Genomic DNA, 27,966 nt, shown 5'->3' with positions numbered 1-27,966 from the left:
CCATTGAAAATCAATAGGTCTTAGACTATTGAACTACTTAGCTACTTTAAAGTATTTATCCATTAAATCCTTAGGGAGGATTACAAGCAGGTGCTTAGGAAGTGGATACAAACATTTAATTTATGAGCAAAAGGTTGCATCTTCTTTACACTGCCCATCAAATGCCATTTCCCAGCTTCCATGGGCCTTGCTTCATCATCAGCAACTCGCCTATCTTTTTAGCTGCAGCTAAGAACTATCCTGACCTCGATCCTTCCCAACTCTATTGCACACAATTACACTGGCATCTCTTCCCTCTATTTGTTAAAGTCAGTATTTCTGCCCCTCTCTCTGTGGGCATGGCAGACACTTGTATCAAAAGAAGGAGCCCACCTTGCTTGCTCCCCATGTATATGGTCAAATCTTTTGTCTCCCCAATATACCTGGTGCTGACTTGACAATTCCTACAAACACTCTGCTTGAAAAAGGATTGCTCTTTTTTGTCTTTCAAGGAATTTTGCTCATTACCTGATTTCCTATTTATTTCCCCAGTATAACTTCTGAACTCTAAATGTCTTTGTTTGACCACAAAATTTTAAATTAGACATGTCCTTTTCTCCACTTTTTAAATACACTTTCTATGACATCTTCTTTTTTTTCTTGTTCACCTGATTTTGTTTATGGATATTTTATATTCAAAACAGTAATAATCAACTGATATTTTATTTTTATTGCAGACCTGATTTTTTTTGCCAGTTACTACTCCTTCAGTTAAATATACTACCTTCTAGCGAAGATAATGCAATATAATCTAGTTTCCATTTTAATATAAGGCACTTAAATCCTAACCAGTCTTGTCTATTACACAGGTCTTTTACGCCTTGCAAAATGCTGTACTGCTATGTGTGTTCATATCTTACAGGCAGTGCTAATGTTTATTAATTCATTTGGGCACTGCCAGGCATCCTTTACTAAATGTATCAGCCCTGGTTCAAGAAATAAGCACTCCCAGCTGTTCCCTGCCTTTTCCTTCACCTTGAGGTTACTGCCCTTCAGAGTTGAAAAATGAAGCGAGTACATGTGACTCATCACTACAGGACAAGATCAGAAGCTTTTTCCTCTCAGGCAGATTAAAATAAAACATCTCTCTTTGCAGTGAAATATGTTTATGGTCCTCCCCAGCACTCCCCAGCATGAGGCTGTAGGAGTCGGCAGCTGAAGGGAGGCAATTCCTGCAGTCATTTCTAAAGTGAACATGAGTCAATTCCCCATGTTGGCTATTTCAAACAATGAAAATAAATTATTTCAGTTCCAGCTTCAATATAACTTTTAATAGCTTTTCAGGGGCATGGGGTTGTTTTGGTTTTTTTTGTGGGGTTTTGTTGGTTTGGTTTTTTTTATTGTACAGCACCTCCACATGAATTTTGCATGCTAACCCCACCAAACTGTTGGCTCTGCAAGAGAGGAGGCTCAGCAATGTCCTGCTCATCAGCATCCCACGCTCTCTGCACCGACCCACCCTCCTGGCACTGCTGGTGTGCTCCTGCAGCCTTGGCTCTGCACCCGGGGCACGGATGGCTTCAGCCTCAAGGCTGAGGTAAGGGACAACCTTCACGAACAGCAACCATAATTCACTAAAATGTTCATCAAAATAAACAGTTCTAATAAACATAAGCGAGGAATGATTCCTTGGGGCAACACTGAGACTAAAAAATGAGACAAATCTGAATATAAAGACTAGCAGCGCAAAACACACTGCAAAAGAAAAAAAAGGCATGAAAATATTTCATTTCCCAATACACAAGAGAATGTAAGAATTAATTCTGCTGAGGGAACAAGAAGAAAAGGCACAGAGCAGTACAATCATCTAAAATACGCAGCATTTTTCAAGGTGAATTTTACTCTAGAGCTCAAAAAAAGAATGGACTATTGCCTAGACCAAAATTGTTTTGTAATAACGATTTTCACCATAAAAATGCAGTGCTATTTACTTCAAAAAATGGCAATTCTCCAGGAGGAAACAGATTTGGATCCAGCCTGACTTTCCATTTGTATTAATATTAGGGTAAGCTTTACAGAGTCAGTTATCTGTTTCCTGGAAGTAAGCAAGTAGCTTCTATTTTCAACTGTCTGTAGGGTATTTGCTTTTTTCATTCTTACAGCTTTGCAAAAGTAAGCAAAGTAATCTTATTTTGAATATATTATAACTTGTAACACATCTAATATATCAATATGCCATAAAATAGTATGTACATATATACACATGCCACTCTACTCAACAGTGAAAAAAACATAAGAAATTAAATATTATTATAAATTTGTAATGCAATAAACAAAAGAACTCTCAAATATTACTTTCTTGGAACTTGTGCAAACAATTTCCTGAATTACCTGTCCTCCATAATAAAATTCCTCAGAGTCATTATCTCCTTCAGAGTCTTCTTCAACTGTGCTGCTGTGCCGTGACTCCTTAATGGAAAAGGAAAGTTAACAATGATAAAAGCAGTACGCTGACCTTGCATGTATAGATCAAAATGTAACTACAGGAATTATGCTTTTACAAATAAGCTCACAGCATCCTTTCTTAAAGATCTTTCAGTATAATTTTTCCACAGGACCCATTTTAAGAATGACGAAATATCACATGAAAAACACATCTAAATCAGGGTATATAAAAACATCTTGAATATATGCTGGAGAAATAATACTTGTGTGATTAGAAACACAGCATGGTACTTTAAAGAACTGGGTAATTCAGCAGACTTTGTGGGGATACTTCACTCTGTGCTTTTGCTACATAAAGCATAACTTTCCCATCAAGACTGGTTCTGGATGGAGATCTTTTGGTGTGTCAGCAACCTACTACAATTTTATTTTACTTTATTCTCAGAATTAAACCCTAATAGTTTCAGGAAATAATCCAAGTCAAAACATGGAGTATCTTATGTTTCCTTCTGTGAAAACCTGACACTCTGCTGCTTAATTATTATTTTTAACAGAAGCTACATCCTGGTGCTAGGAAAGTTTCAAACTTAATTTTCTGAGTAGCTCTTCTCTGAGACAGTAAAAACTAAGGATTAGAGAGTCCTATGCTTACCTGAGTAAAACCTGCTCCAAATAGGCTGCTTTGTGAATAACATTTTCAAGTAAATGAAACTGATCCTGGTACTGACTTCAACTCAGCATGAGATGAAATATTATATTCTGTTTCCCACCACTAGAACTTTTAATTAGAACTATATAATTGCTTGAGGGAGTAATTCTTGTAACCCACATTGCATGTGTTATTTCTATGGCATATGGTGACTAGTAGCCCCTAAAGAACACCTAGTTAAAATCATCATTCTTCACTTCAGCCTGAATGTAATGTATTAACTATTTTTTTCTTTTCTGTGTCCTACACAGACATGCCATAATGGAAAAGAAATCAGAAATATGAATTAAAAGAGTAGAAGTTACCCCTAAATTCCATAGCCATGAATGTCAGTATGTATATACACTTATCACCAATTTCTATGGTCCGACATTTTAATCCCATTTTTCTACCTCTGCCTCTAAATTCCTGCTCTATTCATTGTATGTATACATAGAGTGCAAAAGTGTATCTATTCAATCCCATGGCGATTTCTGGCAAGACATAAAAAATAATTTCTACTTCTACTTTAGTGAAAATAAATAAAATAACTTTAGTCTTCTTCATTTTACAAAAAAATTACTTCAGAGGAAAGTATGTTTCAAAACAGAAATCAACTGAACAAAAATTCCACACAGAACTCTCACGTTAGAATAGTGACAGACCCATCATATCCTAACCAACCTTAAACTGTCTAGCCAACAGAAATAACCAGTGTTAAGAGAATTTTTATAAAGGGTTTTTTTCCAGTACTTTCACATTTAAGTACCTGATTCAACTAGAAACAAAACAGAAGCTCAAACTCAGTCCCACAGAAGTTAACTATATTTCAGGCTTTAAAGAAAATGGGTAAATTCTTCCCACACTAGTATGTCTTATGCTCACAGAGCACTGAATACAACGAGACAGTAGAAGCAAAGTATTTTCAGTGCAGCTTTTCACCTCAAATGGCATTTCATTTATTAAAAAACCAACACACATAGCATGAAGGCATGCTTACCTCCCATTTCCAGGGTAAGAAACTCAGCAGCCACACTTACCAAAGACTTTAGGTCAAGCACCTGAAGTCCTGACAATGCTTAATCTCTTGCTTGAGGCAAGAGCCTATGTAGTACCTTCTTTGAGGCCATGACACTGTCAAGACCCAAGTGTGGATTTCACCTTAGTGCCACTTCTTTCTTAACGTCTCAGCGAGACTGGTCAGCTGTGCAAGAGGCACAGGGCAAATGCCACCGTGCCTGGAAGACCCTAACACTCAAGTCTGCACTGCGATTGCTGCAAGCTACATGAAGAAGTAGTGAGTAGAAGTAATTGAGATGAGGTCTTATGTGCCGGGGTAGGTTAAAAGGTAATGGAATCACTATCTACTTTTCCAGGAGAGCAGTGTATTTAGGGCCAACAGGGTCTATAACACTGTCGAACAAAAACTGAAACACCAAAACCGTATTTCCTAGGGTAGGAGGAGAATCTCTGTCACAACTAAGTGAATCACTGGTCAATCAATTTATGAAATCCAGAGAAATGTGGCCACCTTCTAAAACATGTAAACATGCACAGATTGAATAAGCACATTTTGACAGGAAGTCTATAGTAAATATTCATATTCCGTTATTTTCTTTTGCTTCTTAAAATAATTTCTGTTAAAATATGCATATAAGAAGTACATACCTCTCCATTCTCCCTCTGTAATTTTGACTTTATGGATAAGCAATAGTTGACATCATTGGTTTTTCTTAATTCTTAAAAAAAAAAAAAAAAAAAGGAAAACAAAGAACATATGTGTGGGAAAAAAAAGTGAAATAGTTTTGCAGATTTGGAATTCTTAGTTGCAGTAGTAGAGCAAATAAGGAACAAAAAGTTACAGATATGAAATGCATCAAAGAGTTTACAATGCAACAGTGTAAAATTAGGAAGCCTCTACTTCCCAGAAGACTTTTTTTAAGTGTGAATTGAAACTCAGCAGATCCATCTAGGACATTTGTTTTTCCCAATTTGTGATTTACAATTTGGTGTCGTTCATTAATTTAATGTAATTTATAAAAGAATGAAAAATCAAACCCCTCAGGAAAACAAAATCTTCTGTATAAAATATAGATTTTTTTTTTACTCTATTGTAAATTACAGGCTTAATTTATTTTCAAAGTAAAGAAATATTTACAAGTAAAATTTATCACAAACTTCTGATGGTAATAGCAAGATTTTGTTTGTGTGCTACTGCAATAACTTCAATAAGATTATTCTTTATTTACATCTGTATAAATGAGATAGAGAATGAAGATCATACTGGTTCCCCAGTGGAATTCAAAATAATTCTCTGTTATGCAAAAAAATGCCCTAAAAAAGAATTGGAATAATAATAAAAAAATTACAAAGTCAAGTGTTCCTATCTGAAGAACTGCCAGAATTAAGACTCTGTGCAGTTTATTCTGCAGCCTGAAATTATCAGATAATTTGTCTACTGGAATCTAAACTGTCTCCATGAAGTGTGTGCAAAAATCTTTATTAAATACAATATAAATGTGCCTGTATGTCTGACAAGCATACCCTTTCATGTATCAAGTACTTTTTGAAAATAAGGAAATAATTTATAATGAGAGGGGTACAATTTAGTGAAACAATTGAACCATTTCCTGAAATAATTCACCAGATGCAGTGGTAGTTATAGACTGTTTCATCACAGTGGTGAAGATTTAGTGAAGTTTTAAGCAACTGATCATGAAAACTCATAATTGAAAGTATTAAGCATCTCTAGACGAGGGGAATTGCTCTAGCACAGGCTGCAAGACATTAGAAGCAAAAAATACATTCCACACACAATTGTAGTGATCCCCAAAAGAAGTATTTTCATTTTTTCTATTCTGAAGTGTAGGACAATTTACTATAACAAGCCCAGAGAAAATAGCAAACTGTACAGCTGAACAATTTAACATCATATCTCCCTCTAAGTGCAGACAACATCTTAGATTTCCTCCAAAATTTTGAATTTGAGAAAACTCTCCGGACATAGAATTACCTGTAGCAATTTGGTGGAAAATTACTGGAATTGGCTCTGTTGTAACTAACACATCTTCATCGTTATCAGAACTGGAAACATAAGTGTTATCTACGAAAGAAAAACACTTTGCATGGTGAAGTTCCATTGTGCCTTGTCAGCCCCTTCCAATGTTTCCTATCCCAGATTTTTGTCACAAGGAGCCACTCCCCAGAAGCTTAGGAAAGCATAACCACCTTCCTGGTGTGTTTGGTGTTTTTCCCTTGAAATTGTTAACAAAACCAAAAATATATAAGTACATAAGTATATATAAGTACAGGAGATTCAGACCCAAACTTTATAAAGCAAAACCATGGAGTGTGATGTCATGGGTTTTGTGAATCACACCAAGCGCTACTCTGAACCAACCCACAAGGCTTAGGGTGGCCAACCTTTCCCAAAATTAATACTTGTTCTATGTTTTTTGCTGTGTCGGACACCAAAACTCAAGCTAGATCTGATATGCAGAGTGAAAGCTGCACTGAGAGCTGGGTGTTAACAGCCAATTATGCCAAATACCTGTGCCTCATTTTGACTAGTCACATAAAGGTTATTTGAAGTGTCTTCAAATCTGTGGATAACTTTTCTTCCACCTGATTCAGGTGGAAAAGAGATCCCTCCCACATAACCACAACATTGGTATTTATGAATATTATAACTATTTCACCAAATCTTCTTTAAAAATGTAGGGATTAGACTGAGGAGTGTGTTTGTTGGGGTACTTTTGGTTCGGTTTCTTTTTTCTCTTTCCAACTTAATGTTTCTTAACAAAAACCAAAAAGTGGCAGGGTCTTCTGTACTATCTGCAGGAGCTAATTTTGCATGTGTTGCTAAACTGCTTATGAAAGTAATGATATTTTGTTTTCTAATGGTCTGGACTGAATTGAAACCTATGCTCTAGAACAGAAAGCCTGACAATTAAGACAATCACAGATAAAGTGACAAATAAGAGAACTGAAAGAAGGACTAATGTATTCTACCTTTAAACACTTTGGTCCCACATCAGCAATGTGCAAGAAATCACATGCAATTTTAAGCATACTGCTGCAGCCCCAAACCTTTTGAGTGCTCCCAGTGAAACATTGCAGTTGTTGACATTAACTGGGAGGAAAGTTCAGTAATGTCATCCTTTGTATCACAGCAGTTCTTAAGCGACCTTTACCAAGAGGGAGCAGGGGCTGTGGCCATTCTTTACACTGTGTGCCAGGCTGGGCAGGGCAGCACCTACACCACACATACAGATGGGTTTTCCTGGCTGCCACCCACAAAACAGCCTTTCTGCCACACTCACACACATCTGCCAGATCTGACTCTGTCCCACACCTTTGCCTACCCCCACTCCTGTGCTGTCCTGCAAGGCAATCTGAGGGATCTATGGCTGGCTCCACACACACACGCTGTGTGGGGACAATGCTGCAGAGGTCAAGAGCGCTGCTGCCCAAGCCCTGCACTCCCATGGGCACAGCAAAACATCAGTCTGCGGCTGCGCAGCTACACACTGGGCACAGGGACATCTTTTACAGCCATGGCACTGTGTAAATTAAGTGGGGTCCCTCCTGCCAGCATTAGTTTCTTCTCCTATTTTGTCTATTGGCAGGACGGGCTGTGAGCTGTAGCCTGTCCTGCATAGGACAGCTGCAGCTTGCCCTCTGCAAGAAGCCCTGTCTTGCCTCTGTTTATATTCTCCACCTTGTCACCACCATTTCTGTGTCCACCTTGCACACACTGCACAAGCACATCTGTTTCCCAGTTTTGGGAGTGTAAGTTAGTGCTCCAGAGTCTAATGAGCTGAGATAATTGACGCCATAATTTGGCTCTAAATAGACCTAACACCACATACGTGGAAGGGAGAGAGGAAATTCTTGTGCTACAGCTTATTGCTGTACAGAAAACTAGGAACAGAGTATGTTCTGTACAGAATATACATACATATATGGAAAAAGGATTGCTCAGCTACAGGTTTTATAGATTTAAATTATATTTTTATGTCCGTTGTCATTCTTTCTTGGCAGCTGGATAATATGACTTTCACTGACAAGTATGTTTTTTCCTTTGCTATTCGGCAGCTATTTAGGTTTTTCCTTCCTTCCATCAATATGATGAGACTTGAAATTAAGATAATGGCTTCAATTTGTTTTCTTCAACAACTTGTTTCTAACACTCCACACCTAGGACTACTTATCCTCTTCACTGGAGGACATAGTGCCTGGACTTAGCAGAGGGATGCAGCTACTAGCTGCCAAACTGGTTCTCTCCATCTCTGCTGCAATCTACTGAGGTCTAAGAAGGTGTGTAACCTACAAATCACTGGGATAAAAAATTACAGAAGTTCTACAAGTTTTTGTCAGCCAACACAAATCTTTCTGAACATAAATTCATTAGCAAATTGCTTGCTGCTCTGCTAGTTCCCACAGGAGTCATGATACACTCATGTAAGTGGGACATCAGTCAACTCATGGACGTTATATTCTATAACTGCTCTTTAGAAGGATTATTTTCCCCACTTGTGTCAATGAAAAAATTGTTACAGTGATATTTTGCTGAAACTGTTATTACCTGGCTCTAAACTTTTCAGTTTTCACAACTCCAGCACTGGATATGTAACTTCCAGACATTACTGTCTCAACACTATTTCTGTTAAGTCCTCAGTGTGCCTTTGTGAGCACGTTTTTAGCTTTCACTCTTAAATACGAAACCCTCAAACACTTTCCATTATTGAAAGTTGTCACATCACATTACGGTTTCCATAGGTACGATTTAAAACTCAGCTGCTTGCATTTGATGCTTCAAGAAGTAATTCAGCAACAGTTACACACTGTAGTTGGTACCAAAGTGGTGATCTGCATACATTACAGCAAAGCAGGCTGTGGGAGTATGTATACTACCCAAGGCTCTTCTTTTAGTATCCAGAATTTACTTTTGTTGGTAGAATTTCAGCTGAATTACATCACTTGTATCGTGGCCTAATCTCTCCTATTTTCATATATTTATTGCACACATTAGCAATTTATCTAATGATCAGCTGACAGCCTTGTCTTGGATTTACCAATCTGATCCACTCTGTATTACACAAGTTTGCTACAGCTATGTGCTAATGGACTTAAATCTTAATCTGTAAAGGGTTATCCTGCAAGAAATTTAATTTGAGAGCATGTGCTGCTCTGAACTCTATCAACTTACAGCAGTAGTTGAAGAATACCTTCTAGCTGAGGACATCATCATAGAGCTTCTCAGACTTGACACCATCACACCATGCCATGTCCCTGAAACCTTCCTTAAGATATATGCTAGAGAAGGGAGACACAGCTGACTGTGTCAGTAATAACATTAGGTTAGAAATTTAGGACAAAAACAGGTGACAAAGAATCAGGCTCGCTGAGTCAAAATGAATGCTTTATGGTCAAAGCTGCAAAATGGCAGAAAGTCCTTACTGTTCCAAATACACTGAACATCTCTTCACCATAAAGCACATATATATCCTGCAAAAGCTTGAGATGTGAATGAAATCAGCTTTTCTAAAGCCCTGAAGGGCTGTATTTTAATCAGTAAACATGCACTGGTTTACTTTCTGCTGCAAGCTAACTACAGTGTGAAATGTTCAATTGCTATCTGCCTTTAAAATATATGGTGTGATGGCACAGAATATTCATCAGGTTTCAGGGACACTAAAGTCACTCAGGCTTGTAGGCTATCAGGACATGCTGCAAATAATGCCCACAAGGAAATTTTGAGGTCTATCAGACAGAAGAGTTGGCCAGGAAATGAGTTTTCATGTCCTGTGCGAGTAACTGCTGGTTCAGTGCTTCATCTTACCATTTACTTAGATGTTCACAGAGGTCAAATTTTGTGATATTTAATGGAAGAAACTGTTAATAACACACGGTTAAGATTTTTTTCAACTATTTGTCCCTCTGTTCATTGTCAGCTCAATGCAGTAATCTGTAAATCCATTTATCACTGGGGTGACAATGCACTTTATGAGTCTCAGTTTCTCCCATTTCTAAATGTTGAATACACCAATATCATTGTCCTCCATGATTTTTACTGGTTAAAAAATAAATCTAAAGAGGTTGTTAGCATTCTTTCACAGAACTCATTTTTTTGGAACCACTGTTGATTTTTTTCTCTATCTGCTTCAAACAGTGGTGTTTTGATGACACAGAATCTGACGCTTATCAGTGAAAAAGATCAAAGTCACACTTATTTAGAGCTTCTAAAAGAAATAATAGTTCTCTGAAAAAAATTCCAGAAGAGCTACAGATAAAGATCAAAAAAGGGCAGAGGGTTTCATATCATTCTTACACTGTTAAATAATCACAGGGGCACAATGTGGTACGGAGTCCAACAGAACTACCATAAACCTTTATTTGCACAGCACCTGTCATCTATGCTTCCCTCTTCTGCTTCTGATAGCCTGTGCTGCCTGAAGTATCTGTGCAGTGTCTTTGTGAAGGAAATTGAGGAAACGGGCTCCCTGAAAACTCACTTTTTTTCTCACCTGCTTCTGTTTCCTATGAATAACATGCCTTGTCAAGGCAGGCCACATGGTTACGCAATACCTTTGCCAAGCCAGCTCCAAGTACTAAAGGCAGGCTGGGCTGAGCAGCTGCCCCTCTGTGAGCCAGCACTACCAAAGAGCTGCACACAAGTGCTTGGCTCCAGCTGACCCCGAGAGGCACCAGCGCAGAGTCTGCAGAGCACCAGCAGCGCATTAACATCTCCTGCACAAGTGCTGTCCTGGCCCTGCCCCAGCCTGCTCAGGCTCCTGAGAGATCAAGCTTCATCACCATGCCAAAGAGAAGCTGGGCACTTTCTCACTCCTATCCCTGTTGGCTCCAGCACCCCAAGCTACAGTCTACCTAAACTCATGAACCTGTGTTCTCACCCTGACCCAACTGATAAATGATGCCTAAAAAGGAGAAGTGACTGTGAAAATAATCTTAACTAATGGGAAATGATTAGTACAAGATGTACCTGGAAGACATCAACACATTTCAGATATACTTATTTGAACATAGCAAATTGTGGTAACATGTCTGCATGTGTCATGGACAAGAATGTTGCACTGTACCTGGGTAATCCTCAGAGACATGCACTGAATAGGACACACTGTAAAAAAGAAGAAAAAAAACAACAACAAAATTAGAAACAACAACATTAACTGCTGGCACAACACTTTTTCCTACTCCTGTATTATTTTATGCTTATTTATAGCTTCCTGACAGTTTCCAGAACAGAAGGTAACATCTATTTTTATGGTTTTTGAAGTGCTCAGCTGAAAATAAAAAGCGTCATCCCCATTTTGAAAGCTTACTGTGCTAAATTGACACATCCTAATTTCAGTGTTCTTAAAGAGAGTATCAAGGCTGCATTATATTCCCTTTAGAGTAACATTTAACAATATGTGTACTTCTGATTTAAAAAAGGTCGCTCTTTGAACATCAGAACTAGAGAACCAGTAAAGCCCAGTTTTTCCTCTATCTGGTTTCTGTATTTGACTCAAGACTCAGCAGGAGCTCTTTCTCATTGTACATTTCTGTTTGGTTCAGCAAGGCTCTGGATGTCTTGAGCTCCTTCCTTCCATCAAAAGTCTGTATTTTACATAGTATCTGTACCTTTTTGTCAAACTGCGTTCAAATTAAAATTTAAGAGAGCTACAGTCACACTAAAGAGCAGCTTCACTACATGGATTCCCTGAACCTATTTCATCAGAAAACAGTCACTCAAAAGCACCATCCTGATTCTGCAGCTCAGTTCACATCTGCTTTCCCTATCTTCCGGTGAGACCTTCATTAAACTCACTGCTGAGAGCAGGACAAATAAGCATGATGGTTTGCCCACTTATCTAACTATCCACCATGTCCTTCTGTGTCGGAATCTGTGGGTATTGGTGATTCCGAGATTGTAGAAAGTCTCTGTCTTTCTGCCCCGTAGCCAAAGAAGAAGCCATAATTCGTCTGTGCTGTTTTCAAGGTTGTTTATTCTTGCTTATCTCTAATATGTTCTGCTGCCCTGCCGCAGGTCTGTCCTGCAGGGCAGCGTGTGGGGCTCTGCCCCTCAGTGGGATGGTACAAACATTATATACCAGAAACTACATGTGCTATATTTACAATAATGTGCCAATATCTATCATCTACGTTGAATAGTGTGTCCCCAGCTTAAACCAATAGAAAAATGCCAACACCACAGTGAAACATGGAGGGCATGAAGAAGGAGGAAAGGACAAGACACACCCAATTCCTCCATCTTGTCCCCTCTGAACCCCTAATCTAGAAACCTAAAATTTTACTCTTGCACCCGTGTCACACTTAATTATTATTCTTATCAAACACTCAAAGCTTGTAATTAATCCTGTAAGATTGAAAACTCCTCTCCATGGACAGAGATCACAGACAGTGTCTCTCGGGGCTCTGTACAGGGGGGTTCCTGACCCCCTGCCAGGGTCCCAGACCTGCCAGGGCAGCCAGAGGGAAGCCCTGGATTCCCACACTTCTGGTTTTAATTTTTGCATCTTAATTTTTGCATTAAAAGCAATCAACTATGAAGAAAATGGAAAGGTTTCTGTTGTAAAACTCATATTCTCTCCAATTCTAAATCCTATACATTGTGTCTACTTACACATTTAAATAATATATGGTGTGGGCTCATGTCTGCAGTGAGTAAAGCCAAAGCAGTGTAGCACAGTCCTCTTTAAGAAATTTTCGCATGTATTAGACTTGCTGAAAATTGGTTCATACAATCTTTCTAAATGACATGAATATAGCTTCTGTATAGACAAGAAACTGAAGCCAGGTATGATTTTTAATGTTTCCATCTCAAGAGTTTCCATTAAATGAGTTCCACTTTCACAATCCAGTGAGTGTAAGAGGCAATCAATACGAAAAAGTAGGTCTCTCACACTTGGTTCCACAAATCGACCAATTAACACGCAGCTCTGTCACCTGTTTTTGCACACCATCTATTCTAGAATATTTTATGTATTTTTTGACTAAGACACAAAGATGCCTGTTTCTTTAATAGCCACAAATGTTCTCATAAATTGAAGCAGAAGGAACATTTATTAGAGCTGACCACTGATTTTGCCACATAACTGCTGATTAAAATCCCATCACCATACAAATCCAACATTTTATGACTTTTTTGTTTTAATTACGTTTTAGGCATTTTCAATAGGCAGCATCTGTATCTGCTCATCTTGGTGTATTTTCCCTGAGGACTGGGTTATTTAAATCTGATTCATCTGTCATCATGTCAGATGATGATGTCAAATACCACTATTTTAAATAAGGAAATATTCCCAAATAAGGAAATGTTATATCTCAATGCAGTCATTTATAGAGAATTTTGCTGTGATGTAGAAAAAAAAAACACCCCAAAAAATTCCTGAGAACAAACCCCATCTTCAAGAAACATTTGTAACCATTACTTCTTCCTTCTACTACTGAAAGAGGTACTGAAAGAGCCTTACTTTTTAAGACTGGCTGCATGCACACCTCTTTGCTGCCTCCAGAATTTCTGGGTATGTGTTTGCTCCAATGTTGAGAACAAGAACAGGAGCTGAAGGGTTTCCCAACTTAATGAGTGCAGATACTCAAAATTCAGCTGGGTAAAGACCTCAGCAACCTAACATAACTTTGAAGCTGGATTTGATTTAAAAGTTAACTTCTGCTTAGTTACATGTGCAGAAACCTGACAGAATGAGTTTTCTCTTCCTTTTTGTTCATCATGTGGTTGGCTCTGCCAGCAGCAGCCGTGGTGCTGCCAAACAGGAACTAGTAACCAAACAACATACTGTTTGTCTTGTGAGGTAGAATAAATTAAAAGGTTAATGAAAATGCAAGTTAGAAATAGTCTCAAACCTGACTGCTCAGACTCGGGCTCTGATCCAGAGCCCAGTGAATCCAGCAACAGGGAGAATACATCCACTCCACCTCCCACAGAAAGAGGTGGTAGTGCTTTGCTTCAGCTTGTCAACTCGTGTTAGGTATGTGTGGACCATGGAAGCAAAAAGTGGAAATAAAACTACTGAACAAAACAAAACTTGGATTTTTATCTCAGCTAGCCTCTGTGATTGTCACGTATGGTCACCCTTTGGCACATTTTTCTGCTCTGAGGATAAACTGCTTCCTACTGCTTGCACACCTGATTTCTCAGAGAACAAGACATACCAGGCAAACAAAGGTCTCCCAAGGGTTCCTGTCCTCCATCCACCCGAGCATTTTCCCACTGACTTTAACAAGATTTAGAGCCAAGTCACAAACACACTACCGTGATGACTTACAGCACCTTAAACAGCACAGACTTCAGTGAAGATGCAGATGTTCAGCACCTCTCAATGTCAAATCCTCCCAAAGCCAAAGAAAGCCATTATTGAAGAGCTTTCTCATTTAAGAACTCAGAAATGCAACTGGAATTAATTTAGGCCTGGCCTTCACATAGAAGTACAACATGATTATTCCAGTGAGGGAAATGACTTTTCCTTCTGGCAATGCAGTTCCTCAGTACATCCTTATTGCAGTTACTAAATACAGCTTACAGCAGTATAATTTATTCCTGTTCCCATAAACACATTCACCATTGCTTGTTCAGTAATATTGCTTTAGCTACAGGAACAGTTAAACTCTGGGGTGTAAACAAAGCCTCCCTGATGGTGCTGTTTCTGTTTTACTCAGACCCTCTGCAGAAGGCATTTTGCAATACATATGTTTCTCAACCCTTAAGCTTAGAATAAGCTTCACACTTGAAATGGCCTAGTAAAATTTTTGTTATTTAACAAATAGTAAAGTATTAAATGAGAAATTAGTGGGAACTGCCCTGTTTCACGTTTTTAATGTAAACTTCTTATTGCTTGAAATAATATTGACATTGACAGGCTTGGCTTAGTAACGATTTTACTCACAGGGGTATCATTGCAAGAATTTTCCAATGTGTTTTAACCATATCTATTCCTTCTACAGAAAAATTATTATGCAAGAAATCATCTCCATTGGAGAACTAATTCATCAACCAGATGGGTATGCACCATGCAATTGCTATTTTTTAAATTAATCTTTCCCAACTGAATACAAAATAAGCAGATTCATTTTCATCTGACATTACTACAATTTCTCAAAGCTAGTTAAAAAGGAGTGGAAAGTCTTAACTGATTATACTACCAGGTAAAATGTTACCCCAAAACTGCATCTCCAGAGCAAAGAAAAATACTCATTAAAACTGAAAAAGAGAGCAAAGCAAAAGTTACTGAGGCAAAGCACATTCATAAAAAGGAAACCAACCAGCTTCACCTCTCTTTATCCATCTGTAAGACTGCTTCCCAAGCCTTGAACTGCAGTTTTCCCTATCTTGATACAAACCTCAGAATCAGATATACATCCTAAAGCCACAACAGTGACGCTCTATCTGCTGTAGCTTCCCATCAATTTCAGGTTATCTCAGCTCCATGCCATTCACTGTTTCTCTCTAAGAAAGGAATCCTTTAAGCTGAACTTCCAGCTGTTTTGCACAGCAGGAACAGTGTGAAGCATCTGGCGCAAGTCTAAGATTTACGCCTATAGAACAGTTAAGACAATTCAACCAGCTCAGTCCCATGGCAACAACTGACTTACTGCCTTATTAAGTGTGGAAATTGTGATCTAATTTCTAATCCAGTTTTAGTCATCTCTAGTAGGGCCAGAGCTCCATGTCCTAATGTTGTTTCTTGCAAACTTGATGAAGAAAGAAAACAAGATTTTTTTGTCATGTGGAATCTGATGGTAATGTCAATCTATAACAAAATACAAAAGAAATAGCAAGTAGGACTTAACCATAATACATCTGAAGCTACAGAATTCATTAGAGATTTTGTTTACGACATGCCAAAATCTCAGATCTAGCTCATCAATGATGCAATGCAATCAGCACTAAATTTTATACCTTAGGAAGGACACTAAAACTCGGCAAAGAAAGCTATGGATAAACCTGAAGTATGAAATGCTACTGTGGTATTGATTATATATTTGGGTCAGCTTTTGAACAAATTGTTAAGATGAAAAAAATATTACTGAAACTTTGATACAAAAAAATGTATTCTCATAACAACTTTGGGCCAAAGGACGTCTTTAATGGGCTACATAATATTGCTGAAAATACAGCATGATACAGACATCATGCTTTTTTCTATGTGAAACAGATAGGAATAAGATCCATCTGAAAAGATGCAGCTGGAATTGAAGTCTTTCACCATTTACTAGCTATAAACTCACAACATTCATACATTTTCAGTATATCTGCACACAACATGCCACAGCAGATCAACATTTCATACATGTGTAATAATTATACAGCAAATACTTCCATCTTCTAGTTTTTGTTCTCTTATCTTTGAAAATGCTTACAAATTCTTCAGTGGACTCCTATTACTGCTACATTCTTTAGTCTCCTTTTCTATTTCAATAAGACCAGCATTTGATCCTGAAACCAGATCATTTATATTGCTTTACTTCTGACCAGCCTTCTTCCTCAAACAAAACAAAATTGGTTCCAAAAAGCATTTCACCATGAACACAAGCCACTCTCAACACTCTCTATTCTGAGATACACTTTGAAACCTTATAACCTGACAATAAATCACACCACAGAGACAGGGTAGAAATTATGATATTCAGAAGACATACTGTGGGACTGCACCCAAACAAAACTTTCAAATTGCATTTCTGAAATAGATGACCCTTGAAGAAGTGCCTTGAGAACTGGTAAAAGATGAAGGCATTTAGGTATTGACCAGGTGAAAAACTAGGTACAGTATTTACACAAAAAATTGGATTACTTAACAGAAAAAATGCCCAACAATTTTTTTTCTTTTTGTAACTGACCTCAGGTGAATTAGACTATGTGAAGACAATTCAAAACTAATATTTAAACACACTACAAAAGACTCCAATGTCAAATCTTTCTTCCAATTTGTATGTAGATTACATGCATGCAAATAAAAGCAGAAGAGACTTAGAAGCCAGAAGCAGCAATTTTCTATGGCAAAAAGGTATCTCCTGTTTAATGGACACTACCAAAAGACAAGTCTTTTAAAATCACAGCCTGGAGACAATAATTTCATTTTATGTTGAAAACAGAACAAACAAAATAACTTTAACAACAACATAATAAATAAGCAAAAAATACTACTGTGTTATGTACAGCTATGATACAGAAACTTAATAAAAACTCTTTATTTGGCATTCAACTGCCACAAGTATGAGTGAATGATAAACATTAGGTTTTTCAATAGATTATGAACAAGTGAATTAGCAAGATATTCCATCACTTGGTATATATGAGTGCTGTGCTGAGAAACACTTAATTACACTTCAGTGGAGATCTTAAAAAAACAATAGAAGTACAGGAAAAATAATCCTGATTGCCACTCTGGAGCTTTTGAAAGACTGTATCCCACTTAGCACATATCAGCTGAAGAAGCGGTCCACTGAAGCTCATATTCAGAAACATACACAGAATCATGGCAGCATTCTGCATTTTCTTACCTGGCAGATTTTGTAAACAACTCTTGCTGGCATTCACTTTTGTCTTCACCAAAAATATGGAACCTTTTAGAATGTATTTTTAAACCTACATTTAACATTATATAACACAAATTTGTTCTGCTTCTCCACTAAAAGAGTGATTAGGCATTGGAACAGACTTCCCAGGCAAGTGGTAGAATCATCATCCTTGGAAGTATTCAAAAGGCGCATGGATGTGGCACTTGGGAATATATTTAAGTGGTGAATGTGGTGGTAATGTGTTAAGAGGAACTTGATGATCTTAGAGGCCTTTTCAAACCTCAGCTATGCTATTATTCTGTTACATATCACAGAATCATAGCATGGGTCATACTAGAGGGGTCCACAGTGGGTCATCTTGTCCAACCACCCTGGCCAAGCAGGATCACCCCAAAGTACATGGCACAGGATTGTGTCCAAATAGTCCTTTAATATTTCCTGTATAAGAGACTACACAGCCTCTCTGAGCAACCTGTTCCAGCGCCTGCTCACCTACACAGAAAAGATCTTCCTCAGGTTCAGGTGGAACTTCTGTGCATCAGTTCCTGCCCACTGCCTCTTGTCTGGGCTCAGCACCCCCGAGCAGAGCCCGGTCCCTGCTCTGACCCTCCCTGCAGGCACTGACAGACAGGGATGAGGTGCCCTCTCAGTTGTTTCCTCTCAAGGCTGAACAGGCCCAGCTCTCTCAGCCTGTCCTCATAAGAGAGATACTCCAGTCCCCGGATCTTCTTTGTCATCTCCACTGGACCTGCTCCAGGAGTTCCACATCTCTGAAGAGCATAGAATTCAGCACAGCACATGTACCTCACCAGGGCTCAGCAGAAGGGCAGAATCACCTCCCTGACCTGCTGACAGTGTTCTTCCTAATTGTCATGGTTTGACACGGGAAGAGAATTTTTTTTTTGAAGGAAGAGGTCCATCCTGTCAGGGGTCAGGTTTAGATACTGACACTTGGGGTGACCAATTGAAGGTGGACACGCCTCTGAGAACACAGAGGGGTTAAAAGCGGAATTCCCAGGAGGACTCGTCCTTCTTTGGTTCCGGTCACCGCATGGTAAGGACCTCTCCCCTGCCCAGCCCGGGCTGGGTGGGGGAGGGGAGCCATGCGGCCTGTGGAGGTAGGCCCAAGGGTGGAGGGGCTGCAACCAGACCTGGCCCCCTGCAGATGGAAGGGTGGAGAAATCTGGGATGTCGCCGTTCCCCCCAGAGTCTCTCTCTCTCCCAAGAGAGAAAAAGAGACGGCGGTGGTTTTATCGGCAGTTCGCCGCAGGGAAGGAGAAGAGCGGGGGGGCCGCAAGGTGCCCAGCCGGGCTGTGGGAGCTGGAGCCTGGGCAGCGAGCCATCCTTGGGAGTTGGGACTTTTAACCCTTCCTGAGAAATGAAAGCTTTGTGAAATTTTCTCCTCCTTGGTTTGAAAAAAGAGAGGAAGAGAGATAGCCTGAAACCTCAGATGTTCAGAGAAGAAGGTTGGGGGAAGATGATAGAGTGGCTTTTGGCTGGACTCTGCTTGTTTACCATAGACTGAACCACTCTTTCTTTCAAGAGGGACTGCATTTTAGGGGGATGCATTGGTGAGCCAAGAGACCTTCTGCAGCAACTACCAGTTTTGGAGTGGACAGAGAGAGAGCTGAGGAGGGTGTGAGGATGCCCTCCATCTTCAGGAAGAAGAGAAGGCGATCTCTGTCTTTTGGACCCTCGGCCCCAGGGGAAAATGGGGGGGACTCTAGTCCCGAATTGTGATACTGGACTGTTGTTCCTGGTGGTCCTTGGCCCTATAAGCAGTCTCTGTCCATGCCCGGTGGTGAGAGCACTGTGACATGGAGAGGAGAGTCTGGCACTGGCCGGTGTGTCTGGGCGGTGCCACGTGTGACATTGGAAACACAAGAGGTGGCAGTTGTGTTTCCTGGGGGTCTATGGTTGCAAGGGGGACTCCTCTCTTCCCCGATGGACTCAGTATTGATTATATTGAAGGGTGAAAACTTGATTAAGGATCCAAATGGGTCTCGCTGGGGTTTGGTGGAGTTGGGTGGAGGGAGGAGAAATGTTTTGGAAGGTTTTCATTTCGAATTTTGTGTGTTTTTTTTTTCTTTCCTTTCTTTTCCTTTTATAGTAGTAGTAGTAGTAGTGTAATAAAGCTTTTTCCTTTGTTATTAAGTTTGGCCTGCTTTGCTCTGTCCTTGATCACATTTCACAGCATTTGATTGGTAAGTTGTATTTTCATGGGGCGCTGGCATTGTGCCAGCGTCAAACCATGACACTAATGCACCCCAGGTTACCATTGTCATTCTTGGCTACAAGGACACACTGCTGGCTCATGGACACCAGGACCTCAAGGTCCTTCTCTGCAGGAGACCAGGCTGACTAGCAGGTCAGCCCTGAGCCTGTGCTGACAGCTGGGGTTATTCTTCCCCAGGTGCAGGACCCAACATTTGTCTCCACTGAATTCGGATTGTTTTTCTCTGCCCATCTGTCCAGCCTGCCAAGGTCCCTCTGAAGGGCTGCAGAGCTCTCTGGGGCACTGGCCACTCCTCCCAGCTTTGTGTCATCAGCAAACATGCTGAGGAGGCATCTGCCCTTCCTCCGAGCCATTGAGGAGAAGCTGAACAATACTGGGCTCTATATTGGCCCCTGGAGTAGACCACTAGTGACAAACCCTGAGCCACTGATTACAACCCTCTGGGATCAGCTGCTCATCCACTTCTCAATCAGCCTTGCTGCCCTCTCATCCAATCCACACTTCCTGAGCTGGACATCGAGGGTATTTGGAGAGACAGTGACCAAAGCATTGCTAAAGTTAAGGGAGACAGTAAAAAAAGTTCACAAAACTTAGTGAATCCATGAATACTATTAGGCAGTACAAAGCAGTACATGCTGCACTCCAGTCACTCACCATACCATTGCAATACAGTCTCAGTAATGTGACAAAACCATTAACAGAAATAAGTAAATATTTTAGTTGCATAATGCACTAAACACAAAGTGACGTGTATCTCCAAACACACTGACAGACAAACACTGTTACAGTCATGGCAGTTAGAAATATATAAGAGAGTCTATCTCATAACATGCTTCTGGAAAGAAAAATTTGCATTTGGATTTTTAAAATACAAATAATTATACAGGCTTTTGGTCTTTCACATGAGGAAATAACTACCAAAGGACAGGACTTCCACCTTTTTTTAAAGCAGTGATTTTAAAACTGACGCCATTAAATAGACTAATGATTAGCAAAAAACAACTTTATAATATTCTGGGAGAAAGCATCAGAAGCCACAAATGAGACAAAATCAAAAGGAGTTGGACTTGGGTTTTCATGCATATATTTGCACAGTTACAGAAAAAGTGACTGTCAGTCAAGCACAGCAAGAATAATCTCACAATATTAAAGATTGGTTTATTTTCTTTTACAGAATTTAGAACTTGAACTAAATCCCACTGAAGTCCAAGGGAGACTTTAGTCCTTGTCAAAGATTACAGGCAAGTTGCGCAAAAAATAAAAGACTTCTGGTCTCCTACCACACTTCTGTTATTTTCTAGAAACAAGTACTTCCTTGCATTGCTAAAAATTTCAGTATGTATTCCAAAGGGTGCAAATCTTTTTGAGCACTTTTTTTCCTTTTTTTTTTTTTTCCCTTAATATTTGCATCTTGCTACACAACTGGACTGCCAACCATTTCACATCCATACCATTTTCTAGATTCTTTATTAAAACAATCTTCATGGATTTCTAAACACCTTTTAAAGCACCCTTTAAAATGTTTTGAATGTACATGTCTGCATCTCAGCAATTTTTTGTTACAGGTATTCAGGCCACTTTAGATCTTCTGCAACACCTTAGTTCAATGAGTTTATGTATTCCTTGTGATCTGACAACTGATGACCCAGCATTAGTCACAGCTATTTTTTGCTGCTAGATACAGACAGATGCCTATAAAGAATTGAAATTTGTGCACAAGCCCCTTTCACCACAACTCGTAGCTTCCCATGATGCACCAGCAATTACACAGAAAAGAATAACAAGTGATTCTGAGTAATCTTTTCCTCTGGGTGATGGAGAATGTGCGTGTGTGGTGACATATGAAAAGTCCCAGGCACATCTATTGATAACAGATCGGAACTACTCCAAAGAGAGATGAGCAGTGTCCGTGTGTCAAAAATGGCACTGCCTTTGTTTCTTGGCATTACCTGGGGGTACAGAGGCACTGAGTCAAAATTATTATAGTTCGCATTTGCCGCTAAGAATAATTGACCTACTCATCTCATGGACCTGAATTGCATCTGAATCAAAAGGAGAATATTACTCATAAAGCCCTGCTGGATTTAGCATGTCATTCAAATAAAGGGAACACAGAGACTGCAGCTCAAACATTTCCCTTAAGCAAAGCTTACAATGAAAAAGGCACAAAAACTTTTAGTAACTCCATCAAAGTCAACAGGATTGATCATTACTTTAACAAACATGAGGGCACTTCCGAAAGTAAGATTTGCAAATCAGAAACACTTGGGAGGGGGGAAGAAATATATGTGCTATGTGTCACTCTGGAAAGAGTTGCATTCAAGTATGTCTTCATGTACAAAATCAGGTTCTCCACAATCAGACTGTACCAGAATCTGACCATTTCACTGAGAACTATTAAAGCCTTCTGTTTGTCAAGTTGCTCTGTTTGACCAGGTGCAGCTACTTCCTCTCAAAATGGATACTTTATACTTCTGGTCTGTACACTTTCTCTCTGCTGATCCTGTGTGTTTGAATTCTCCCTGCATACTCCCCATTAGCTCTTCATCCAATTTCAGCCTTTCCCAGGAAACAGAGCACTAAAAAAACCTCAGAACAGTAAACTCTTGGCCCAGGCTCAGTAGCAGCCAGAGCAGCACATAGTATCATGTGCCTTTGGCCACCTTATTTACATGATGGGGTCCATTTTCCTCCACCATGTGCTTTCTAGAGGCTGATTTTGTTTTAGTTTGGGTTTTTGGGGGGGTTTCAGGGGTTTTTTTGCTGCTGTTCACAGTTTTGTGGGTTGTTTTTTTGCAGTAGTTTTAGAGAAGAAAGATTTTCCTCTTTTCAGCTTCCACCTTTTAATTTCAGAGCACTGCTGTTAGAAGATACTGTGATATGCTCTTTTTGAAGCCATTTAAGAGTTATTTTAAAGCCACGAGTGTTTAATCCATATTGTTCCTATTAGAAGCTGTTTAGAGGTTCCTATGGTTCTAATTTAAGTAATTAGATTTGCAATTCAGATGAGTTGAAGAGTAACACCTTGTCCAGCCCCTGTACAAAGACTTTGTGTTGTAATTTTTCAAAACTAAAATGAAAGGACACAAAAAGTACCACAAACACAAATTAGAGACACAAGGTAACTACAAACTAAACAGTTACAGCTATCTAAGAAGAAAGAAGCTTGACATAAGAAATTTTACCTGATCATTTTATAATTTCAGCATCTATGCAGTAATGAAAACCAAAGATTAAGCCCATATAAATCCCTGCAGATAGTCACTGTTTAACTTCATTATATCCCTGACAAGCAGAAGGACTTCTTTCCTTTGCATGCAGTGCTCAGAAAAGGACGAAAGTCTTAGGCATTGTTCTTTGAACACTCTACACATTCATTAATTAGTTGGCATTTTACTAATTTATCTAATGAGGTGTGCAATAGGCACTGCTGTGAAGGGGAATAGTAACAAATTTAAGTACTCTTTCTCATTCATTCTTTGATATATCTCACAGAACTCAAACTTTTCCCCTTCCCCTAAAGTCAGCCCTGAATACTTTTTGGTATAGCTGAAATACTGTATTTATAAACTAAAATTATTCTTCTATTTTCCATACTTTCAGGTTCCATTATCATTAGTACAAATTTAATATAAAACTTCCAAATATATTACCTGAATGTTAAAACTATTGCTTTTAAAACTATTCTAAACCAAAAGTGCACAAATTCAACATGACAAAACCCCACAGAGCAAGATTCTTAATACATGTTACCCATGGAATTGTCCACAGCAGTTAATTTATGCCAATATAATCCATTCACATAATTCAGGACCACTGGCATACCGACAGCCAGTTATTTATCTATTGCTTACAGGTACACAGAGTGCCATCTTCTAATCATTAATGCAAAGTCCAGCACCTCTGAAAATGACTAGATTGTGCAGCACTGACCCATATCCTGCACACATTCAAATCTAAGGTAACAGCTGCTGTTGCTGTACACAGATGCAAGGACTGCTAGCAAACCTGAAGGGTTGGCTCATCCTCCTGTCCCATTACACTAACATGGTCAAAACTGTTATGTTTTCTGTGGTTAGAGACACAAAAGTACGTGCTACATGGCTGGGGCAATGCCAGTGGGGTTTGTCTCCTCTGCCCAAAAGACCCAAGAATTACAGGGATGAGAAAGGTGCAACATGAAAAGCAGAGTAGGTCATTCCTCACTTGAAGCCTCACTGGGATACCCATCGCTGCCACTACACCATGGACATGAAAGAGCAGGCACTCACAAACAGCAAATAAAATTAAAATTCAGTATAAGATAACAAGAAAGCATTTTTAAAAATTCTTTATTTTCAGGTATGAGAGTTTCAGTCTGAGAGCACAGATACACTTCTAACACGATATTTAGTCCTGGTGTCCTTAAAATTAGAAAGATGTCAGTAAACTGAGAGGAATACAGCAATCTTCAAGAAACAATCACAAATCTGGAAGAATGGCTGGTGATCAAAAATAGTTATGTAGGTCCAGACAGGCAGGTATAAAGAGTATGGCAAATCAATTAGCAAGCATAGTGGGAAATATGATGACCACTGCAACATGCTCTGCAGGGTGCCAGCATAAAGATGTGTGTAACTTTTACACAATGGCCCAGGGAAAAATGGCAAGCCATATCCAATGTGAAATTAGAGGAAAAGGTATAACTTGACTGAGTATCAGAAATGAAGAACCCCATTAAACTTTGAGTTAGTCTTCCAAGGAATGGATAGAGGGCTAATCACATAATCATTTAAAGCCAGGATGGAGGATTTTAAGTAAAACCAATGGAAAAATTTTGCATTGGCAAGGTTACTAACAACTGTGTTTCCTATTGAAAATTTCCATGAGTAAAATGTTAGTGAACAAAACGTTACCTCCCTTTCTCACAAGTAGCTCAGAGAGTAAAGTTGTAGGTTGAATATGACATTGACAACTCTCAATGTGACTCAAGGAAAAAAAAATTCAAAGCATAATCCAGTACTATATTTCAATACGGTGCAGAATAACAGCAGCAGGGAATTTCAGTTCAAGAGCTTTTTATACATTTGAAGTGGCAGCATTGGTGAGGATCTGAAACAGTTCTTCCACCTTCTCACAAATTTTAGCTAATCCTGAATATCACACAATCTGTTTCTTCTTCCTAACAGAAAGCAATAGGAAGCATGCTGAACTTTTTTTTTATTATTTATTTAGCTACATTTAGTAGCAGCTCATCTAATAAAGAGAAATTTTAAATATATGGGCTGTTCTTGAGCCAAAGAATCTTCAAGATGCATGACTGTTCATAGAATATTAATTTTATACTATACCCAAACACACCATATTTAAATATTGCCTGGCAGACGTTCCTACAGAAAATGCTAAGCGAAGTATAGCACAAGGAACAACAGATAACACTGGTACCCTACCCCAACATGTAGTTAAGATTTTAAATACATTTTAATTTGTAAAGATAAAATTAAAAAAAACCTCTCTACCAGTCTTAATTAGATCCCTGCCTTCTCAAGAAACTAATTACATGTCAGATGAAGCACCGGTTCAAGAAGCCCCTGTATTCTTGCAAAGACAGAGACAGTTCTATTCCCAGCTGTGTCTTGTTATACGCCTCCCAGCAAGAAAAAATGCACACTTTATCAAAAAGCGATCTGTAACTACAAAGCCTTATAGTCATTGATTTACCTTTCATGTGTGCTGAACCACTACATTCCAAGAGAAATCAGCAGGAACCATCAGCAGTTTTGGGGAAAAGGGCTTAGAGTCCAGATTTTAAAAATAATTGGTCAACAATAATTATGCAGAAAAGGCAGTTAGAAAACTAAACTTCATATTCCCTTGAAAATATCATCAGTACATATCCACCATTATAGACAGTGCAATGTACTCAGTAAGGTACAAAAATTTCCATTCTGTTGCAGATTTCAGTAGAAATTTAGGTACCTAAAAGAGATCTGGCTACCTAAGCACCTTTTATAAGGCCAGAATTTAAGTACCTTTGAGGAAATGGCAAAACAGGACTCAAGCTAAGGTACTCAAAATTGGTACATGCTTTTTAAAACACACAATGAAATCCTGATCCCACAAAACTTCATAGGCAAAACTGCCAGGAAACAAGTTCTGTCCGCTTCTTCATGAGCAAATTTGCAATTAAAAAATTCAAACATTATGTGCTCCCTTCATGTCTTCCTTACTCTTTGCTTTGACTGCACTATTTAGCACATTCACCCATAAAAATTATCACCAAAATATGAAAAGCATCCAGAAGATGAGAAACAACCATGTACATTTTGTAATCAGGCATTCTATTGTTAAGCATTTCTAGTAAGTTTAGAGAATGAAATCAAACACAGCCGGAAAATGTCAGTCTTCCACTAATGTGAGATTAAGACCAGTAAGCCTTTCACTAACACAGAGCTCTTAATCTGAAGATCTCCTCAGAGCCTTTAATAAAGACAGAGCTATGAAGACTTAATGTAAAGAAAAATTAGATGGCTTGAAGGGAACAAAACAAATTAACCAAAAAAGAAGAAAGGATCAAACATGGAAGATGGATGTCTCAGTGACACCACATACACTTGCAGTGACTTGAAGGACTGCTCAGCCAGCAGTAGCCCAGACTCCACAGAAAGCATCACTGCAAACAGTAATGCAGCTGCAAGTGCTTGTCATCCTGTTTTTACTGAGGCCATTGTACAGAGGAACCTAAATATAGACATTAAGAAAATCTGATCCAGACAACTACATCTTAAAATATGGGTCAGTTTTACCATGACATAGTGTCATCTCAGGCATTTCAGGGCACACAGAACATACGAACACCCAACTTCAACTAGTTACAAGTAGGAAGAGTGCAAATTAGTATCAGCACATGTGAAGACTGAGGCTTGGGGTCCTGAGGATAGAGAATTCATGCAAAAAAAACCTTCAGGTAATACTGGCCCAAGTATTGTCAATATAGTGTCTAGTATACTGGTACCTGTGGGTGGGTACACCACATTTTCATCTCCAAAGAATTCCCCTGGAAAACTTACAAGTAGATATGCATGGGTAACACTGCTCACCTGCTTACAGGACAGTTTATTACAGAGGCACTGGTGATGTGAGCCATGCGAGCACCTGATCAGTAAACACCCTCATCTCTCCCACAGCCCCTCGGAGGCTAGAAGGTTACTGCGGAGGCTGTTCCTTCCAGAACAGAAAACCAGGAACTCAACTGCAGAGTGATTGTAATTCACTCCATTTTGAAAGGTCACTCACTTTCCATCATCTGATCACATCATTAAGCCCAAAAGAAGTGGTATAACCATTTGAAATTATTGCCTGTGGTGAAGTGGAACAGTAAAGCAGTACCAATTATTTGCACTAGCAAAATGAAAAGGAAAAATAGCAGCCTTCTTTCACAACAGGGTATGAATAACAGAGTGCCTGAAAAATTTAGCAAGATTTCACTATTAAACAAAATACTTACGGTGATATATTAAGCCACAGGAACTACGACTGTAGGAGCCATGACGTATTAACTAAAACACATTTGAAAACGTTCATCCTATTTTTAAATTATGCTAGATGGTGTGTGACCTGGCCTCATGAAGATCCAAACACCTCCCAGGGCAATGCAGTGTTCTTAGCTCCTCCTGAGAAGGCTGTGGGAGCATAAGGTTATTTAGCACCTTGCACGGTAAGATGCTCAATGCTCAAAGGAAAATTCAAACAGAATTTAGCCTAAATTACTCAATCAGATCAAAAAGCTTTATTTGACAACACTTAATAACAATGAAGTTTGTAGTAAATGCAAATAAATTCCAAGTTTTACAAAAAAACCCCAAAAACCCAAACTACAACCACCGAAACAAAAATCCCTGACTATTTCACCCTGAGTAACACAGATTCAAAACTCTTGAGTCAAAGGGAGTAGAAATAAACCTTTCCCCCTCTCCTCCCAACTCGTGTAGCTGGTGGACCACCACAGGACACGCCTCCTGCTCTTGTTCTCAGCTGCATTCTCTCCGGGCTTCTGCCCTTGTGGAAGCATTACCAA

The 27,966-nt window shown here is 39.1% G+C and overlaps 1 protein-coding gene across 2 annotated transcripts in view; it reads right to left on the bottom strand.

Annotated features, from left to right (window-relative positions):
* The window catches only part of PARP8 (poly(ADP-ribose) polymerase family member 8), a 122,769-nt gene that overhangs the window by 56,072 nt on the left and 38,731 nt on the right, over positions 1-27,966 (bottom strand). Inside the window, exons 3-6 of one of the 2 annotated variants that reach the window (XM_002196996.6) lie at positions 11,215-11,252; positions 6,126-6,215; positions 4,781-4,851; positions 2,371-2,448 (exon numbers count right to left, since the gene is read on the bottom strand). In XM_002196996.6, the coding sequence (XP_002197032.1) occupies positions 2,371-2,448; positions 4,781-4,851; positions 6,126-6,215; positions 11,215-11,252 (277 nt within the window). The remainder of the gene's footprint in view (positions 1-2,370; positions 2,449-4,780; positions 4,852-6,125; positions 6,216-11,214; positions 11,253-27,966) is intronic. The other variant, XM_030257350.4, reaches the window with a different exon arrangement.

This window comes from Taeniopygia guttata, chromosome Z (assembly GCF_048771995.1).
Source record: "Taeniopygia guttata chromosome Z, bTaeGut7.mat, whole genome shotgun sequence".
Lineage (NCBI taxonomy): Eukaryota > Metazoa > Chordata > Aves > Passeriformes > Estrildidae > Taeniopygia > Taeniopygia guttata.
This window is presented reverse-complemented; position numbering and strand designations above follow the sequence as displayed.